Source organism: Trichoderma aggressivum, assembly GCF_033847375.1.
Source record: "Trichoderma aggressivum f. europaeum strain CBS 100526 chromosome Unknown scaffold_021, whole genome shotgun sequence".
NCBI classification, from domain to species: domain Eukaryota; kingdom Fungi; phylum Ascomycota; class Sordariomycetes; order Hypocreales; family Hypocreaceae; genus Trichoderma; species Trichoderma aggressivum.
Window position 1 is genome coordinate 38855 of NW_026946387.1, and position 20391 is coordinate 59245.

The window sequence follows — 20391 nt, forward strand, 5'->3', positions numbered from 1 at the left end:
GTGCGAATGTAAGATGGTACCAAGTAAGCCCAATTAACGTGATTTTCTTGAATAAAACCAGTGATATTGTTCATTCTTGTCCAATCTGATGGAATACAGACACAAGCGCCTGAAATCAACGAAGTGAAAATTTCGCCCACAGATACATCAAAAGTAAAGGCAGAAAATTGCAGCATTCGAGCACTGGCTGGTAATCCCAACCTTTTTGATATAGCATACAGACCAGTGCATACGGCCGCATGCTCCAAAACGATACCTTTCGGTGTACCAGTGGAGCCTGAAGTGAACAGGACATATACGGTATTGTGAGGAGATACTGGCGCAGCTGGATTGCTTGAACTGACTCCCGCGTTCACCAACTGATCATCAATTGTGCTGTTCACTTCAAGTACATTCTTGATGACCTTGGCACATAACGCGGTGTGACTTGAGGAAGCTAATGCAAGTTTGGCGCCTGTCTGGCCAACAATTTGCTGGAGACGCTGCTTAGGATGAGAGGGATCTAGCGGGACCCAAGCTGCACCGACTTTATTGATGGCGATGACTGAAATGATGTGCCAGATCGATTTTTCGAAGCATACGTGTATGAGATCTTCGACTTGAACAGAATATCTTTCGATAAGGTGATGGGCTAAGCGATTGGCGGCACTATTCAGCTGACTGTACGTAAATTCTCCATCTGGCGCGGAAACAGCGATTGCATTGGGGCGTTGATCAGCTTGGATCTCGATGAGCGTATGAAGACAGGTGTCCATGAATTGAGGTATTTCGTGGTTGACCGCAATAGCCTTCTTGAGATCCCAAGGAGAAAAGAGAGCTACCTCTCGTAGAGGTGCATCGTGTAGCGATGTAAGCTGGCATATGACATGACTCAGTTGATGGGCCAAGGCTTCAGCTTGAGCTTCAACAAGTGCGTTATCATCATAGACGATTGACAATTTAATTCTATCCTTGGAAAGATGTCCTTGGACAACCAATGGATAACTAAAGAAATTCTGAACAGAATCGGCAGGCGCATCTATTTCTTGATCTGCAGTCACAAGAATAGCGTCGCTGTCTTCATTCATCGTCTCCTGCATTGGCTGGATAATAAGAAGGCTGGAGAATCGACAAGCTTCCTTGATATCTTCACCCAACTTCATAATGTTTGGTAAGCCATATTGCTCAAAGGGGATCATCTCTAATGCCTGATCTTGCACGCTTTGAAGGTAACCAGAAACAGACTGATCTAAGTTGAAACGAATTCGGATTGGGACTGTGGCAAGTATAGGCCCAACCATGTTCATTACGTCGGGGACTGGTGCCTGCCGGCCTGAAATTGTCATACCAAAACAGATGTCATCTGTATCACAGTACCGCGAGAGAACCAAGGCCCAAGCCGCTCGAATCAGGGTTGCAGTCGTTGTATTCGAGGCAGGCAGATTGGGGAGCTTAAATGATCTCTCAAAGATGTTGGTCGTACCCGCCGAAGCCCGAGCATCGGTTAGCGATGGGTAAATCGCACGCTTGCTCTTCTCGAGCTGTGTGTTCCAATAACGTTTAGCATTATCCGCATTCAAAGATCTCATGTAACGAATAAAACGCGAGTATGGCGGTAGAGGAGATACCTCCATCCCAGAATACACTTTTTGGAGTATTGTTAAGATGTTTTGATTAGACAAACCGTCAAACACAGCATGATGGATTGCCCATAGGAAATAGCATTGCCCGTTCTCCTCCTCGACTAAGGTAGATAGAGATAAATTTGAACCGCAACTCATTTCAATGGAGCTATGCAATCGAATGACTTCGTTGAGATTCTGACCGCGAATAGAGGAAAGGTTGAATTCATCTTTCAATACGACTTGAATGTGTGCCCCATCAACGTAAATAATTCGCGTACGAAGATTGGTGCAAATTTCAGTCGTCCGTGCCCACGCTTTCTTAAAATTATCAACGTTAACATGGCGTGGTAGTCGATAAACGAATTTGGCAATATAAGAGCCCGGTTGCTTAAGAGCGAGAGCCATAAGGCCCTCCTGCATGCTAGTACAGGGATAGGCATCTTCAAGAACAGCGTGCGGCAATGAGCATTGGTTGCGCGCTATCTCAGTAATGGCCTCCTTCTGACTATTTGAACATAGACCAAAAGGTTGTATGTCATCAACGAGAACGTCTGCATTCACAGACACAGCGCTGGCCATTTCTTCCAGTTGTGGATTGTGGAAAATTATGGCCACACTAAGGCAAATATGATGCTGCTGGGCTAGAGTAACGAGCCGGATTGCACTAATGGAATCACCACCAATACGCAAAAAGCTATCCCTTTTGCTGATATCGTCTGTCTTGATATGAAGGACTTCAGCCCAAAGATCTCGAAGCTTGAGTTCCATAGGCTTAGTTGGAGCTTCCCTCTCCTCTGTTCCAGGGGCAAATTGAGAGCGTTCCTGATTTGTAATGTTTTGGGCAAGCTCTGATAGAGCACGACGGTTGACTTTCCCAGATGTCGTGTTATCAGGTTTGCCATCGAAGATAAGATAGGATGATGGAATCATATAAGAGGGCAGAGCAGTTGACAAGGCCATGTCTATGTTGGAAATCAATATCTTCTGTGTTTCAGATAGGGTACTGATCAATTTCAATGGCGATTGCCTGTTTAGTATAGTTTCATGCGTATACCACAAGAAAGCCAGGAGATTAACATGGCGCTGCTCATCTTGAGACTTGACAATGTCAACAATAGCAGTCATTTCTGCTGGAAGCGCTCTTTGGATCTGCGATTCGATTTCTCCAAGCTCTACACGCTGACCATGGAGTTTAACTTGCGTGTCTTTACGGCCGATATAGTCAAAAGTTCCATCAGCATTGCGCCGCACGAGATCGCCGGTTCGATAAGCTCTGTTGGGAAAGCCATGGGGTAGCCAGTCTGCTGTAAAGTCTTCAATCCAATTTGCTGCTTGCTCTGCGCGGACATTCAGATATCCTCGCGCCAGCATCGGGCCTTGGATGAGTAACTCTCCGATACAGCCAACAGGAACAAGGCTGTGGATATCACTGGGCTCGACAACCCAGAAAGCACTTGAAAGTGGTCTGCCCAGATTGGTCGATTTGCCTGATCGTCCGACAGTCGAATTCCAGGCGCAAATAGAAGCCTCGGCTGGGCCGTAGAGACCGTGCAGCTCTGTGTAATCTTTCCACCTGTCGGCAGTTTTCTGGCTTATCGCCTCTCCTCCAAGGCAAACCACACGGAGTGTCGGAACATCAGCAGGATTGACAAGGTCCGCCACTGTAGGTGTAAGGAAAACCCAGTTGGCTTTGGTCTTGTTGATGGCGCCAGGGAGGTCATTAAGTCGATCATGGTCTGACGGGACGCAAAGGCAGCCACCGCGCATCAGGGTAACTAAGGTATCCAAAACACCGACGTCAAAGGTGTAAGCAGAAAACTGAAAAACGCGTGTACCAGGCTCAATTTGAAGACCGTGTCCGTAAGCAGCTGCTGAAGAACAGAGAGCGTCATGCTGAATAACCATGCCTTTCGGTTTACCAGTACTACCAGACGTGAACAAAACAACAGCTGCATCAGAAGGGCTTCCGGGGTGTTGTGAGGAGACAGTAGTCTCAGGCAAAGTGTCTAAGAAATGACCATCGATGGCAACAGTGGAAACATCTAGGTCTTGCATCGTGGACTCACAGCAAGGGCTTGTAAGAGCAATTGTAGCCTTGATGTCATTCAGAATGCTTCTAAGACGAGTTTGTGGTGCTTTCGGGTCAAGCGGGACAAAAGCACCGCCTGCCATTTCCACTGCAATCATCGTCACAACAGCCCATATAGACTTAGGAAAGCACACAGGCACAAGCACCTCTGGACCTATGCCAAGCTGTTGAAGCTTTATAGATAAGCGAGAAACTAGGGTTCCAAGCTCAGCATAGGTAAGTTCACCGTCCCACGACGCCACGGCGGGTGAATCTGGGTGGGTGCGGATGGCATCCTGAATCAGCCAGTGGGTACAAGATTGCGTAGAAGATATCGGCAATTGCGAATCCACAGCATGCTTAATGTCCCAGTCTCCGACAAGAGAGATTTGCTCAAGACACACATCATGAGCAAGCTGCTGAACGACGTGCTCAATCTGGTATGAAAGCGCTTCGACTTGCTTCTCTGTCAACACTGCTGGATTGAAGAATAGGCGCTGTTCCACGTTGTCACCAGCTATTCCATAGATAAGAACAAGAGGATAGTTAAAGTATGATTCCATCGTGTCTTCAGTTAAAGCCCTCTCAGCCCCTCCAGACAAGAGTATTGCATCCTCGGAATCGTCTCCTGAGGAGGTGGGGGGTTGAATAACGAGTAAACTAGAGAAATTGCAAGCTGCCTTCGAGTCAGAGCTCACATTTGCTATATTTTGTATTCCGAACTGTTCGAATGGAACCATGGCTGTGGCTTGGTTCTGAACACCGAGAAGGAAATCGGAAGCCTTCGCCTGAGTATCAAGGTGAATGCGGACCGGCACAGTGGCAATTGCCAGCCCTGGCATCACTTCTATACCATGGACTGGTGCTTGACGACCAGAAACAGTTGTGCCAAAGGTGATATCGTCGCTGCCGCTGTAGCGGGCAAGAACAATTGCCCAAGCTGCACGCAGAATGGAAGCTTTAGTAATTGACGACCGTTCTCTATGAGGCATAGAAATAGTTCGTCGGTGCACCTGGGTAGATTGGTCGTCGTTAACAGCATTTGGTCCGTTAAGGAGTGGGAATGTGGCTCGTTTAGAACCACGCAATTCGTTGTGCCAAAACTTGGTCGCAGCATCGTGCTCGAGAGATAAAGTGTATTTGATGAATCCACTGTACGGGTGCAATGGTTCCATATCTGTCTTTCGATAAACAGACTCCAGGGTACTCATGATGATTTGAATTGTCCATCCGTCATAAATGGCATGATGAGCAGACCAGATGAAATAGTTAGCCTCTGTATCGTGCAGAATTGCATACCAACAAAGAGGGGTGCCATAAGTCATATGAGAGTACCGGTCTGAGCGGAGAAGGGAAGAGAGGGTCTCGTTATCTGTTGCTCTCCAGTGTAACAAATCTTTGACCAATAACTGGATCGATGAACCATTAAAGAGAATTATTCTCGTACGTAGAGCGTCACATAGCTCGACAGTTTTATTCCAGGAAGCCCTGAAACGCTCAATATCAACGTGATTTGGAAGTTTGTAGACATATTTGGCCACATATGATCCTTGCTGCTTTACTGATAATGCCATGAGGCCCTCTTGCAAAGACGTGCATGGATATGCATCTTCAATGGCACTTTGTGATATATCACATTGATCAGCTGCTTGTCTGATGATGACATCTCTAGTCAACTCTGGTAGAAGGCTAAATGGCGATGTGATTTCGTCCGTTTTCTCAATATTGTTACTTAGAATTGCCTTTGATGCAATTATGAGCAACCTTGAATCGTCGAAAACGTCCTTCACGTTTAGATGAATGCCATTAGCTCTTGCTTTAGACACGAGGTGTATAGCTGAGATTGAATCTCCACCAATCTGTAAAAAGCTATCATCGCGACCAATAGAATCGACTGGTATTCTTAAAATGGATGCCCAGATTGATTGGAGCTTTCGTTCTATTGCCGTTTCTGGAGGTCGTTTGGTACCATCTAGTAGTGAATACATCGACATTTGGTCATAACTTAGCAGAGATACCATCTGACGAAGGGCCTTTCTGTCGAGTTTCGTGGATGTGATCGAAGGCAAGTATTTGCATATGATGAAAAGAGTGGGGATCATATAATTGGGAAGCATCACTTTCAGCTGTCCTATCATAGCGGCAAGCAATGGTTTGAATTCAGCTGTAAGTGGCATAAATATGTCATCTAGAATAGCCTTTGAGTTCGACGATGAACGAGTCTCTTCACTGAAGCACAGATATGAGACCAAGTTAGTGCCGCCATCAGAAGTTGATATATCGACAGCAACTTGACGAATGCCTTCCAAGCTTTCGCGAATTCGATGTTCGACTTCGCTAAGTTCAACGCGTAAACCACGAATCTTTACCTGAGTATCTCTGCGGCTGCAGAACTCAATGGTTCCGTCCGGGTTATACATGGCCAAATCACCTGATTTATAAAAGCGCGTCCATTGAGGCGCTCTTTGCAATGCCCAATTGGGCAGTGATGTAATAACAGATGATCTTGTCCGCTCAGGATCATCAAGGTATTCGCGTAGAAGTGTTGGACCTTGCAGCATAACTTCACCAACGGTTCCAATGGGAGCCAACTGATCAGGGCGCTCGGGGTCAACGATCCAGCAGAATGTTCCGACGGGCTTTCCTATAGTCAATGGGGATTCGGATTCCGACTTCCATTCATGCAAAGTACTAAACACACATGTCTCAGCTGGACCCCAGCCACTGATAAATCGCACCTTGCCCACCCAAGTGTTAAAAACATCTCGTGGAGTTACCTCTCCACAGAGGAGAAGTAGCTCTAGAGTAGGGACGTCTTCTGGTTTCAAGACTCTAATAAAAGACGGTGTTAGGTAAGCCCAGTTCACACCAGTCTCTCGAATGAAGCCTGCAATGTCATTCATACGGGTGTGCTCCGAAGGGACGCAAACGCAGGCGCCTGATATAAGTGGTGAAATTATTTCTCCTATGGAGAGATCGAATACAAATGCTGCAAACTGAAGCATCCTAACGTTCGAATGAAGACCAAGTCGCTTAATGATGGCTTTCTGACTACTGCAGACGGACCGGTGTTCTATGACAAGACCCTTCGGGATACCAGTGCTGCCGGATGTAAACAGGACGTATACTGCGTTATTGGGTGACACCTTGGTGACCGGTGAGCTTGAGCTATATCCATCATTGCTTGATAACTGCCGATCAAGAGATCCTGAGACCTCAACCACCAGTGGCACAAGTCCGCTGCATAGTGCCGCATGAATTTCTGATGTCAGTACAATTTGGGCTTTTGTTTGCGTAACAATTTGGCGAAGTCGCTCTGAAGGATGGGATGGATCAAGGGGGACCCATGCAGCACCGGCTTTGTTGATCGCTAAAATTGATACAAAGAACCAAGCTGACTTGTCGAAGCAAACGTGGATGAGTTCATCTAGTTTAACTCTATGCTGAGCCATCAGATGATGCGCTAGACGATTCGCTGCGCTGTCCAATTCCGCATAGGTGAAGCTACCATCCCAAGCGCAGATGGCCATGGCATCTGGTGTCTCTAGAGCTTGCCTTTCAAAAAGCTGATGGAAGCAATTTTCTATTACTTCTGGCACCTCGGGATTAAACAAAACGGCCTTGTGGCGATCCCAAGCAGAAGCAATTGTGATGGCGCCAATATTCGACTGCAAATTCAGGACAAGCTCCTTAGCTAAATGCTCAAACTGGTGCGATAATGCCACAATTTGCTCTTCAGAGAGGACTGCAGTGTTGTAGATGAGAACAAGTTGGGTGGAGTCATCGTGCAGGTGTCCCTGAATAACGAGTGGATAGCTAAAATAATTCTGATGGGCATATTCACCAGTGCTAAGTTTCTGATCAACTGAAGTAAGAATTGCATCACCAGTGCTTAAAGGATCCAAAGCCTCTTTCGGCTGGATAACTAATAAGCTAGAGAACTCGCAGGCATCTTTGGCATCGCTGTTCAGCTTGCGAATGTTTTGTAGGCCGAATTGTTCAAATTCCACCATCCCAAGGACTTGCTCCTGGACTTGATTCAGGAATGTAGTGACTGATTTCTGCTGATCGACTCGGATTCGCATGGGGACTGTTGCAATCGCTGGGCCCGGCATATCTATTATCCCAGGCATCCGGGCTTGTCGGCCTGATATCGTTGTGCCAAAGCAGACATCGTCACTATCGCAATAGCGTGCAAGAAGAACAGCCCACGTCGCTTGAAGAACTGTAGCTCTTGTGACGCCTGGTATGCTTAATTCTGGAAGATCAATATTCATAACCATAGATCGAACGCCGTTCGAAGGTTCCGATTGATCTTTGCTAGCAGCGGGAGGGAACGAGGCCTTCTTAGCATCACGAAGCTGCTCTGCCCAGTAATCAGAAGCGGACTGGAAGTTGAGTTCCATGGTGTATTCAATAAATCGAGAATAAGGCGTCAATCGTGCCACGTTCAGTCCTTTATACACGTCAAAAAGCGTGTAAAGACAAACTCGGATAGACCAGCCGTCAAATATCGCATGGTGCATGGTCCAGATGAAATGTATCTGATTATTCTTCTCTCGGATCAACGCATAACGGCAAAGGCGAGACCCATATTCCGCTTTTACATCTTGGATTGACTGGCGATACGACGCTACTGTCATACCGTCTGTATCATCCCAAGTATCGCTATTAATCACTACTTGGATCGACGAGCCATTGAAGTGGACAATCCTTGTTCGGAGAATGCCACACAGTTGCACCGTTTTCTCCCAGGCTGTTTTGAAGTTGGAGACATCCACATGGTCTGATAAGCGATAGTGAAAGCTCGTCATATACGATCCAGGCTGCTTCACGGCCAGGGCCATGAGACCTTCCTGCAGGTGGCTGCAAGGATATGCATCTTCAATGTCCATCGAATGGACCAAATTCAGCTCCTTCCTCATTCGAGCCGTTGAGAGATGATCTCGAACCTGTTGTTGTAAAAGGCTAAATGGCTTTGCTACTTCGGAACGATTTGACACAACGTCAATAGAAACTGCTTGGAGAGCAACAGAAGAGAGCCGAGAATCTTTAAAGATGTCACTGGCTCGAAGCTCAATACCATAATCGCGAGCCAAGGCAATAAGACGAATGATTGCAATAGAATCACCACCAATTGCCAAGAAGCTGTCGTGTCTGCCAATTGACTGAACAGGTATCTTCAAGACTTCCGCCCAAATTTTCTGCAGATCGAGTTCCATTTTTGTTTCTGGGCGAGATTTGACCTCGTTCACCGCACATAACGAATACTGCTCAAGACATTGCACATCTAGTACAGCAGCAAGGCGGAGCAGTGATTTTCTGTCCAATTTAGAAGACGTCACTAGTGGCATCTTCTTGCACGGAACAAAGAAAGTTGGCACCATATAGCCCGGTAGCGAAGATATTAAAGAACCGCGCAAGGCTCCTAAGCTGCTCTTCAGCTCGTCGGTCAAAGGAAGAACGATATCTCCACTAGTCATGTTATTGGTCATAGTTGCTGGAATAGTATCACTATTCTGGCATACGAATGCAACTAGATTAGTACCAGCTTCACTCCTGAGCGCTTCGACGGCTACTTGGCCCGGTGTATCCATGTTCTTGCGAATGTGGTGTTCAATTTCTCCCAACTCTATACGCAAGCCACGTATTTTAATTTGCCCGTCTTTGCGGCTGCAGTACTTTATGGTGCCGTCAGAATTATAAACGGCCAAATCTCCGGTTCGATAGAATCGATTCCATAGTTCACGATTTGGAGTCCACTGTGGGAGGGAGTTGACCGTGGCAGCAGCTGTTTTCTCTGGATCCGCAAGATATTCTCGTAGCAAATTCGGTCCTTGGACAACTATCTCACCAACCGTTCCCACAGGGGCCAATTTAGTTGGATCTTCAGGATCAACAATCCAACAATTGCCACAGATGGGTTGACCGATAGTTAAATGCGATCCCTGGATAGAGGTAGATTTGACTTCGTGAACTGTGGCGATGACAGCTGTTTCGGTAGGACCCCAGGCATTAAACAGCCGTACTTTACCTAGCCAGGTATTAAAGACCTCTTTGCTCGGCGCTTCACCACCAATTGTAACAAGCTCTAAGCTGGGCACATCTTGAGGTTTAAGGATACTGGCAACCGAGGGAGTCAAACATGCCCAAGTAGCATTGACATCTCGGATAAAAGCGGGCAATGAGTTGATTTGCATCTCCCACGAAGGGATGCAAACACAAGCGCCTGAAATGAGTGGAGATAGTATTTCGAAAATCGATGCATCGAACACAAATGAGGAAAATTGAAGCATTCGAACGCCATCATGCATACCGAGTCTCTGACTCAGAGCAACCTGGCTGCTGCAAATGGCTCTGTGCTGGATGACAACACCCTTGGGAACGCCCGTCGATCCGGATGTGAAAATTATATATGAAACATCATCAGAACTGACTTTCACATCGGGTTTGCCTGCATATGCTTCAATATCTCGGAGCTCGGAAATGAATTCCGCGTTCACTTCAAGGACTTTTGCAACTAGTCGGCTGCACTTGAGCGAATTCGAAGGCGTACAAAGAGCCAAAGTTGATCCAGTTTGCTTAACAATACTTTGGTGACGTTCAGTTGGATGCGATGGATCAATGGGTACCCAAGCAGCACCAATCTTGTTGATAGCCAAGATCGCTACAACAAACCAGGCAGATTTGTCAAAGCAAACCATGACTAGGTCGCCAGCTTTCACTTTCAACACATTCATCAGATAATTAGCCAGCCTATTGGCATTCTCATCCAGTTCAAAATAAGTGAAATCAGCATCCCAAGAACAAACTGCAGCAGAATCCGGGTTTATTTTTGTTCGTTCTTCGATAAGTGTGTGGATGCAAGTATCAACAACTTGAGGCGCGTTGGGGTTAGCAGCACGGGCGAATTGAATATCCCACTGGCTGGTCATGGACAGAGTATTGAGCGGCTCTTCGTATCGAGAAAGTAATTGTTGAATAATCTGCTCAAACTGATTGCAAAGACATTGAAGCTGGTGATCGGACAGTATATCGCCATCGTAGTACAGCGTTAGAACCGCTTGGTTATCAACCAGATCGCATTCCACCGTCAATGGATAATTGAAAAAGCTTTGCATCCAGTTCTCAATACTTGTCTCGTCATTCAAATTAGGTGCAAAAAGCTTCCTATCATGATTTTCGACCTGTTGTTGCTGCTGACTTGCCTGAACAACAAACAAGCTGGTGAAGTCAGTAGCGTCCTTGGCACTAGCACTGAGCTTTGACATGTTTTGAAGGCCGAACTGTTCATAAGCCACCATCTCACTGGCTTGGGTCTGGAGATTTTGCAGGAACTCAGAAACGCGCTGCGTACGATCAAGGCGGATTCTCACAGGGACTGTGGTGATCGTAGGGCCAGCCATATCCATCAAGTCTTGAACTGGCGCCTGTCGACCTGACATAGTTGTACCAAAGCAGATATCGTCAGTCTCACAGTGCAGACTGAGGACGAGTGCCCAGGCGCCCCGAAGTACAGTAGCCTTCGTTATAGATGAGTTAATTTGGGTTGGAATCGTAAAGTTTCTCTTCATAATTTGGATTCCTTGAGCCGCTGACGTGTCTGATTCAGTTGCCAGCTTTGGTGGTGGGAATGAAGCCCTTTGGGCACCTTCTAGCTCCTCAGTCCAGTAATTCATAGCCGCTTCCTGGTCCAATTGTGAGACGTATTGGACAAAGTTTGCGAATGGGCGAAGAGTCGGGAGAGAATCTTGGGCGTAAGAACGCTGAAGGACGTCAATGTTGATCTGCATAGTCCATGCGTCAAAGATTGCATGATGCGCAACCCAAACAAAGTACGTTGGTCCATTGGGAGTGCTAATTATCGAATGCCGCGAAAGGCGAGATCCATACGTCATATCGATGTTCTCAATCTCATTCATGTAATCGTTGAGGGTTTGTGCATCAGTCTCGTCCCAGCACGTAGCATGGGACACCACAGCTTGTAGCGGCACATCTCCGTCCAGCACAATCCTTGTTCTCAAGTTGCTGCAGGCCCTAACAGTTTGTTCCCAAGATTGTTTGAAACGACCCAGGTCAATGTTCTCCATCAGCTTGTACACCCGCTTGGCGATATAAGAACCAGGCCGTGTGGCAGTCAAAGCCATAAGGCCTTCCTGTAGCGGTGTACAAGGATATAAATCTTCAAGATTTTGTTCTCTTGAAAGCTGACATTGTCGGCGAATGGCACTAGTTAGAGATTTCCGCCGTGTCTCCTCGATCATACCAAAGGGTTGGACATCGGTAGTCGTTTCGTGTCCAATAACCATCGAGGTAGCCATCGAGGCCAGCTGAAAGTCTTTGAAAATGTCTGCGATGGCAAGTTGTATATTCTCTTTTGCAGCAAGATTCGACAGGTAAATTGCGGAAATTGAATCGCCGCCAATTTCCAAAAAGCTGTCAAACTTAGATATTTCTGCAGCGTTGATATACAAGACCCGAGCCCACAGACTTTGAAGTTTCAACTCCATTTCAGTGGTTGGTGATACCTTATCTTGGGCAGCTATCGAAAATTCTGACAACACTTCGCGGGGCATGTTTGTCGCAAGTTCACGAAGCATCCTTCTGTCGATCTTATTTGAGGCTGTATAGGGAAGTTCCCGGAGAGGGAAGATGATACTTGGGATCATATAGCCTGGTAACACACGTCGTAGTTCAAGCATAAGATCTTGGAAAGAAGAAACGAGTTGTTCATCTTTAATAAAGTTGCCGTAAGGGTCGGTAACATCTGCCGTAGTGTCACACAAGTGGCTCTTGAACGTGATAAAAGCAATGATCATCTTGCCAGCTTCACGCTCGATGAGGTCTACTACAGTATGCTGCACATCTGCAAGTTTGGCCTTGATATTGTACTCAATCTCGCCGAGTTCCAGACGCTGACCACGTATCTTGACTTGAGTATCTTGCCGTCCAAAGAACTCGATTGTTCCATCGGGGTTGAATCTTGCAAGGTCGCCGCTCTTATAGACTCTAGGTCTACTGCTAGATGTAACACTGGGTAGCCATTCTAAGTCATCGACAAAGGACGCTTTTGTCTTTTCCTCGTTGTTGATGTAGCCACGTGCAATTGCATGACCCTCTATAACCAATTCGCCGATGCATCCAATCGGGGCGAGGCGATTGTGATTGTCCGGATCCACGATCCAAAGTCTGTGAGCAAACGGACGTCCAATATTTGTAGGCGAATCGTCCTGTGACTTGAATACATGCCCGGCAACATCTACACAAGCTTCCGCAGGACCATAGGCATTGATAAGCACAGCTCGTCCGTGCCATTTGCTCAAGATATCTCTTGTGGGAGCCTCTCCACCAATGCAGAGGGTCTGTAGAGTTGGAATAGTATCAGGGTCGATCGTTCCAATGAATGAAGGCGTCAAACATGTCCAGGTGACCCGGGCTTCTGTCATGAATCGCGATGTGTTGCCCACTCTCTCGGTTTCTGTGGGAACACAAACGGTAGCTCCGACAAAGAGTGAAACGAATATCTCCAAAATGCACACGTCAAATACGTAGGTTGCAAATTGGAATGTTCGGGTAGACTTGTCAATGCTGAACTTCTCAGGGTGACGCAATAGGGAAGTGCAAGCAGCAGAGTGCGACATGATCAGACCTTTAGGTTTTCCTGTAGAGCCAGAAGTATAGAGGACGTAGGCCGCATTGTGAGGCTCGGGCTTCTTGTAATTGCTTAGTTCATGATAGGCTTTTGTGGTTTTAGGAGCATCTGTCAACAGGGAGGAGGAAATCTGGACGATGTGCTGAGCCATTCCTTCACACGATGAGGTTGTAGATGGTGAAGTAATTATCACCTTGGCATTGACCTCCTGAATCAAGGCCAATCGTCGTGACTCCGGATGCGAAGGATCAAGTGGCATAAACGCACCACCAGCTTTTAAAATACCGATCATGGCGACGACGGCCCATATAGATTTCTCCATACAAAACGGCACCACTGTTTCCGGCTGGACGTCGTGTTGCACAAGTTGATATGCGACGAGGTCAGAAAGATGCTCCAGGGCAGCATAGTTAAGTGACCCTTCCGACGAGTACAAAGCTTCATCACCGGGACACGACTGTGCCCGTTTGGATATGATATCATGCATACAACGTTCTTCGATCACGACTTCGTGGGCATTCCAATCCCTGCTCTGCTGTAGATCCCAAGGCCCTGCTATAGCCACATCACGAAGCAACTTCTCTTTGCCCAGAGATACGAGCTGCCGGGTGATGTGGTCAAGCTGATGAGTTAATGCCAGAACCTGCGATTCAGATATAACGTCCGCATTATAGACGAACTCTAGTTCGACAGTATTATCACCCAGGTGGCATTGCAGATTGAGAGGATAGTTGAAATAGTCCTCCATTGACCTCCATGCAAGCCGTTGCTCTGTTCTTGTGGAAACAATGATTGCGTCATCCCCGTCAAACCCACTGGTTATTTCTTTCGGCTGAACGATCATGAGACTGGTAAAGTTACAGGCGTCTTTCGCATCTGAGCCAAGTTTAGCTATGTTCTGTAGCCCAAATTGCTCGTGCATCACCATTTCCGTTGACTGCCTCTGAACATCGCTAAGAAATTCTGATAATAGTTTGTCTGGGTTCAACCGAATTCTTATAGGAAGTGTAGCAACAACCAGGCCAAGGACATTCTCTACACCTGCAAGTGGAGCATTTCGACCAGAAACCGAGGCACCAAAGCAAACATCATCTGTACTACAGTATCGTGCCAGAAGAATCGCCCAAGCGGCTCGAAGATACGTTGCTGTGGTAATTGCCCCATTGGTTGACTTTGGGGTTTTAATTTCCCTTGCGCAGATACTTATGTTCCTTTCGGATTTGGTGTTGATAATATCATCTCTCGGTAAAGGAAACACAGCTCGCCTTGCTCCAGCTAATTGCGTCTTCCAGAACTTTTCCGAACTATACAAGTCAAGTTGAAGCGTGTACTGTACGAAGTTAGAGTATGTGCCCAGCATCGGTGCCTCGATATTATGGTATATCGAGTGGAAAGTCTTGACCACAAGAGCTAGAGACCATCCATCGAACACGGAGTGATGCGAAATAAAGACAAAATAGTGATCGCCATTGTCATCATTGACGAGTGCGAAACGGGATAGAGGTGATCCATGGGACATGTGGATGTCACTCGCACATCTTAGGAAATCATCCATATTCTGATTATCAGTCGATTCCCACCGCGCAGGCTCTTTGACAATAACTTGGAGAGACGATGCGCTATTGAGCTGAACAATCCTCGTACGCAAATTACTGCAGAGAGCGACTGTACGATCCCAAGAAGCCTTAAAATGGTCGATATTGGCACTTTTAGCAAGCTTGAATATCATTTTCGCGACATACGCTCCTGGTTGTTTCGCAGTGAGCGCCATCAATCCTTCTTGTAGCTTAGTACAGGGAAATGCATCTTCTACAAGATCCCAGCTAGCCAAATCGCATTGCTTGAGCAGTTCCTCTCTCATAGTTAAGTCGGTGTGATGTTGTTTAAATAGTTCGAAAGGTGCAACGCTGCAAATCTTGGAATCTCCGTTCATCTTGTCGGCGACAGCAGCTACTTTCCATAGCCTTGGGTCGTCGAAGACGTCTTTGACAGTGAGTGAGATTCCGGCTTGGCGAGCATCAGCCACAAAGTGTATTACAGTGATGGAGTCACCGCCGATTTGCAAGAAGCTATCATCTCTTCCAATAGACTCCAGTGGCATGTTCAGCCTCTTTGCCCAAATGGCTTGTAGCTTACTCTCCATTGCTGTCTCTGGTGGATTTTTGACAGTGTCAACAAGTGAATAAGTGGACAGGCTCTCAGAATCCAGCATTTCGATATGTTGCTTCAAAGTACGCCTATCCAACTTGGTCGAAGTAATCGATGGCATATATCTGCAGGGGACAAATAATGACGGTATCATGTATCTTGGAAGGTTCACAGACAGATGTCCAATCATGCCAGCAATTTGGCTCTTCAACCGGCTTGTGATCGGGAGGAACATTGCAGTGTCTCCATCTGCAGCGGTGTCGGCTGTAGTTACCACTCTTGTCTCGGTACTGAAGCAAAAGAAGGCAGCCAGACTCGAGCCAGCCTCTGTGTCAATTTTATCCACCATCACATGATGAACTCCATCAAGATATGCCTTGATCTGGTGCTCCACTTCACCTAATTCGACTCGAAGACCTCGGATTTTGATTTGAGTGTCCTTTCTTGTAATAAATGCAATCGTTCCGTCTGAGTTATATTTACATAGGTCGCCAGATTTATAGAATCGGTCCCAGTGGTGTGAATTGCGGTTGGGTGCCCAATTCGGCAAAGGCTTAACTGTTGTAGATTCGGTTTTGGCAGGATCTGCTAGATATTCTCTGAGCAACGTTGGTCCTTGGATAACCACCTCACCGATGGTTCCAAAGGGTGCCAGGTGATGTGGATTCTCAGGATCAACAAGCCAACAGAAACCACCGACAGGTCTGCCAATTGTCAAAGGAGAGTCATCTAGAGATTCGAATTCGTGCAGTGTACTAAAGACACAGGTCTCGGCAGGGCCCCATCCGTTGATGAGACGAACTTTTCCAACCCAAGTCTCCAATATATCGCGACTCACAGCCTCGCCAGCAAGAAGCAATAGCTCCACCCCAGGGATTTCATCCGGGTTTAAAGTGCGAGAGAATGAAGGAGTAGAATATACCCAATTGATCTTCATCACGCGTATATACTCAGCAAGTCCGTTCATTCTAACTTCTTCAGATGGCACACATATACAAGCGCCAGCAATCCAGGGGCCAACAGTCTCTCCAATTGACATATCAAAGACATATGATGCAAATTGTAGAACTCTGATACCCGACGTCATTCTGAGCCGTTTAATGGCAGCAGTTTGACTGGTGCAAAGAGCCCTGTGCTGCATAACGAAACCTTTAGGAGTTCCAGTGCTTCCAGAAGTGAAAAGAACGTAACAAGCGTCACTTGGGGATACTGAGCGTGGACTCTTGCTACCTTGTTTTCGGGTTATCAGCATCTCGTCAAGAGTAGCAGAAACTTCAACGACATTGTCGACTAAATCAGCACAAAGAGGGGTGTTGTTAGGCGAGGCTAACGCAAGCTTTGCCTTTGTCTGCATTACAACCTTCTTATGGCGCTGCAGGGGGTGAGAGGGGTCGAGAGGAACCCAAGCAGCCCCAGCCTTATTGATCGCCAAGATGGATACGAAGAACCAAGCGGATTTTTCGAAACAGACATGAACAAGATCGCGTGCCTGAAGCGCACAATTATCAATAAGATAGCTGGATAGTCTATCAGCAGCAAGATTAAGCTGGCTATAGGTCAACGTCAAATCGGATGCATGAACGGCCATCGCGTCCGGTCGCTCCAGAGCGTGGTCTTCAATGACTTGATGTAAGCACGATGAAATAATATCTGGCTCTTCGCTATTGCATTCTATAGCGCGCTGCAGATCCCAGGGGCCGGATACTGTTATAGACTTTAAAGGAACATCATCTTGTTCAAGGAGCTGTTGAGTAATATGCTCAAAATGGTAACATAAAGCCTCCAACTGGCCCTCGGTTAAAACATCGTTATAGTAAGTGAACTCCAGTTCGATCGCATCATCTCCAACGCGAGTTTGAAGAACTAACGGATAATTGAAATAGTTCCTCATGGCTTCCTCTGATATCGCCTTTTCTTCTATGCCTTGTTGAAGAATCGAGTCCGACGAGGAGTAAGCTGCTGAAGAGAGATGCTGCATTGGTTGGATAACAAGCAAATTGGCAAAATCACAAGCCTCCCCAGCACTTTGCCCAAGCTTAGAGATATTTTGCAGTCCAAACTGTTCATGAGCAACCATTTTAGACGCATGTGACTGAATATGCTGTAGAAATTCGGAAACTGGCATTTCCCGATCAATCTGGACTCGAACAGGTACAGTAGCAATCATAGGCCCTGGAATTTCGTTTAAGCCGGGTACAGGAGCTTGTCGGCCAGACAAGGTCATACCGAAGCATACATCGTCATTGCCACAATACTGAGCAAGAAGAAGAGCCCAGGTGGCGCGAAGAATAGTTGCCGTGGTTATTGCTGCTTTTGGGTTCTGGAATGGTATGGATTTCTTCATAACACAATCTTGAGATTTCGCAGTTATAGAAGCGGTAGGGAATTGGGATCGCTGTGAACCCTCTAATTCTCTCCTCCAGTACTCGCGAGAGGAGTCGAAATCGAGCGACCCAATGTACCGAATGAAGTTCGAATATGGTGGTAAGGCCTCTATGCTGGAGTTCGCGCTGAGATAGGATCTTTGTAAAGCATCAAGTACAATTTTCATACTCAGACCATCAAAAACAGCATGGTGGACAATCCAGATGAAATATGTGTCTCCGTTCTCCTGGTGTAACAGCGTGTTTCGACTGAGACGATCCCCATAACTCATAGGAACGCTTCGAGTCTCGTTCAAATATGTATTCACGTCCGTATTCGAAACAGGAGCCTCCCATGTAGTATCAGTTGTAATGACAGCCTGCCATGCTTCGGAGTTAACCAAGGCTATCCTTGACCGTAGACTGCCGCAGTGCCTGATGACCGCGTCCCAAGAGGCCATAAAATGATCAATGTCAACATGCGGCATTAGCTTGTAAACCTGCCGATGAATGTAAGATCCAGGTTGCCTAAGTCCAAGCGCCATAAATCCCTCTTGAAGTGTCGTGCAAGGGTAAATATCCTCAATTGTTCCGACACCGAGGTTGCACTGCTTCTGCATTTCGGTTTTGATACCATCTATGCTGCTTTGTGGAATCAAACTGAATGGCTTAGCATATCCCAATTGCTCAGTCTCATCGATAGTAGCAACAGCGGCCATCTGTGCCAGCCCAGGGTTCTCCATAATGTCTATCGGGGACAGACGGATCCCATGTCGATAAGCAGTTGTGGCGAGCTCAGTCATCGTTAGAGAATCGCCACCAAGGAGGAAGAAATTGTGCCGCCTGCCGATATCTTGGATACGGATCTGAAGCACATTACGGAGTACATCTGCCCAAAGAGCTCGCAGGATTAACTCCAGCTCAGTCTTTGGAGTTTCTTCAGCTGGGAGGCTCGAAGTCGTCATCAATGCAGCTCTTGTGATGATGTGCGCCCGTCTATCTGTTACCGATAATGGCACTTCTTCGGTATCCAAGAGACCACTATCGTCATAACTGCTGTAATTCCATGGGTATTGAGGCAGTCCAGATATTGCTTTTCCAGTGAACAATGGACCTAGTTTCAACACCACGGAGTTCTGCCAAAGTCGACCAATCGCCGATAGGAAGCTTGCCACACAATCTTTCTCTCTAAACTGGGATGAGATATAGTTGCAAGGTACAGAGATGGTAGAGCATATCTGTGAAAGTGGCCCAGAGAGAGTTGAGTGCGGTCCAATCTCCAGGAATAAGCTGTGCTGAGAGGTAGTCCTAAGCAGAGACGAAACCGCGGAAGAGAAGCGAACAGGTGAGATCAAATTGTTGGCCCAATACTTGGGGCTGAAGTCTTCGGCAGCATTGAGAATGCTGTTGTGGACGCTCGACACAAAAATGGCCTTTCTCGTTCGCTGCTCTGGCGAGGCAATTCCCTCAGCTTCTAGTAGCCTCAGAAGTTTAGAAGAGATTGAATCCATATGGTGCGAGTGAAAAGCTGTGCCGACATGTAACTTTCGCGTGGTTACTTGCGGCCTAGACATTTTGATCAAAGCCATGACCTCCTCTATCACATCGCGGTCGCCAGAGATTGTTGTGCTCATGGGGCTGTTTTCACAGGCCACAACGGCGCCTTCACGCAAGAACTCTTTGGTATCTTCAGCGCTCAGACCTGTCACCGCCATGGTTCCATCGAATGTGCTCATCGCAGCGGCATGGCCATAGTAATATGCCGTAACAATTGCGCCCTTCAGAGTAAGAAAACCCGAGGCGTAGGCTGCTACAATCTCGCCGCTCGAATGACCAATGACAGCCTCTGGCGTAGCCCCCATACGCTCGAATTGATGAAAAAGTGCAATCTGCAAAGCGGTAGACAGCGTACAAGCTGTTTCCACGGAATTAATTCGACATAGAGGGTCGGTGGATGATCGTTGGATTTCCTCTTCAATCGTCCAAGAAGGCGGATTCTTCAGTTGACGCAAGATGTCGTCCATGCTTTTAATGTCATTTCGAAATCCATCGAGCTGGAAAAGTTCTTTGCCCATGCCTGCCCACTGCGCTCCCTGGCCACTGAATACCATCGTGATGGAAGGAGGCTCAGCCGGGCATTTTGCGTGGTTCGCAGTACTCAGGCATTCTCCATCGACTCCGAGAAGAGAAAAGGCGCGGTGATTGAATGCCTCTCGGCGTAAAGCACGAGTATAGGCAACATCAGAGACGAGTTGCGGGTGTGCCTTGGCGTAATCATGGTGAAGCTGTATCTGCTGATTGAGAGAAGTCGCGTTGCCTGCTGAAAAGAGGACAAGGTCTGGGCGAGAGCGATTCTCGTTCGTTGAAGAATCGTTGTTTCGATACGATTCAACGATAACGTGGGCTCCAATGCCCGCAGTTCCAAGATAGTTGATGCTGACTCTCTCAGCTCGACCAGATGGAAATTCGCGAGGTTTTGCAAACGCACTGAACTTCTGGCTTGGAAATTGGCCTGTGTGATTATGTAAGCATTTTGGCTCCCCAACTACCAGCAGA

The 20391-nt window shown here is 47.0% G+C and overlaps 1 protein-coding gene across 1 annotated transcript in view; it reads right to left on the minus strand.

The window, feature by feature from the left end:
• The window catches only part of Triagg1_5702 (uncharacterized protein), a gene marked incomplete at both ends in the record, with an annotated part of 50808 nt that overhangs the window by 29168 nt on the left and 1249 nt on the right, over window positions 1–20391 (minus strand). The window contains 2 exons of the mRNA XM_062900246.1: window positions 224–9901; window positions 9989–20347. Of these exons, the coding sequence (XP_062755215.1) occupies window positions 224–9901; window positions 9989–20347 (20037 nt within the window). The remainder of the gene's footprint in view (window positions 1–223; window positions 9902–9988; window positions 20348–20391) is intronic.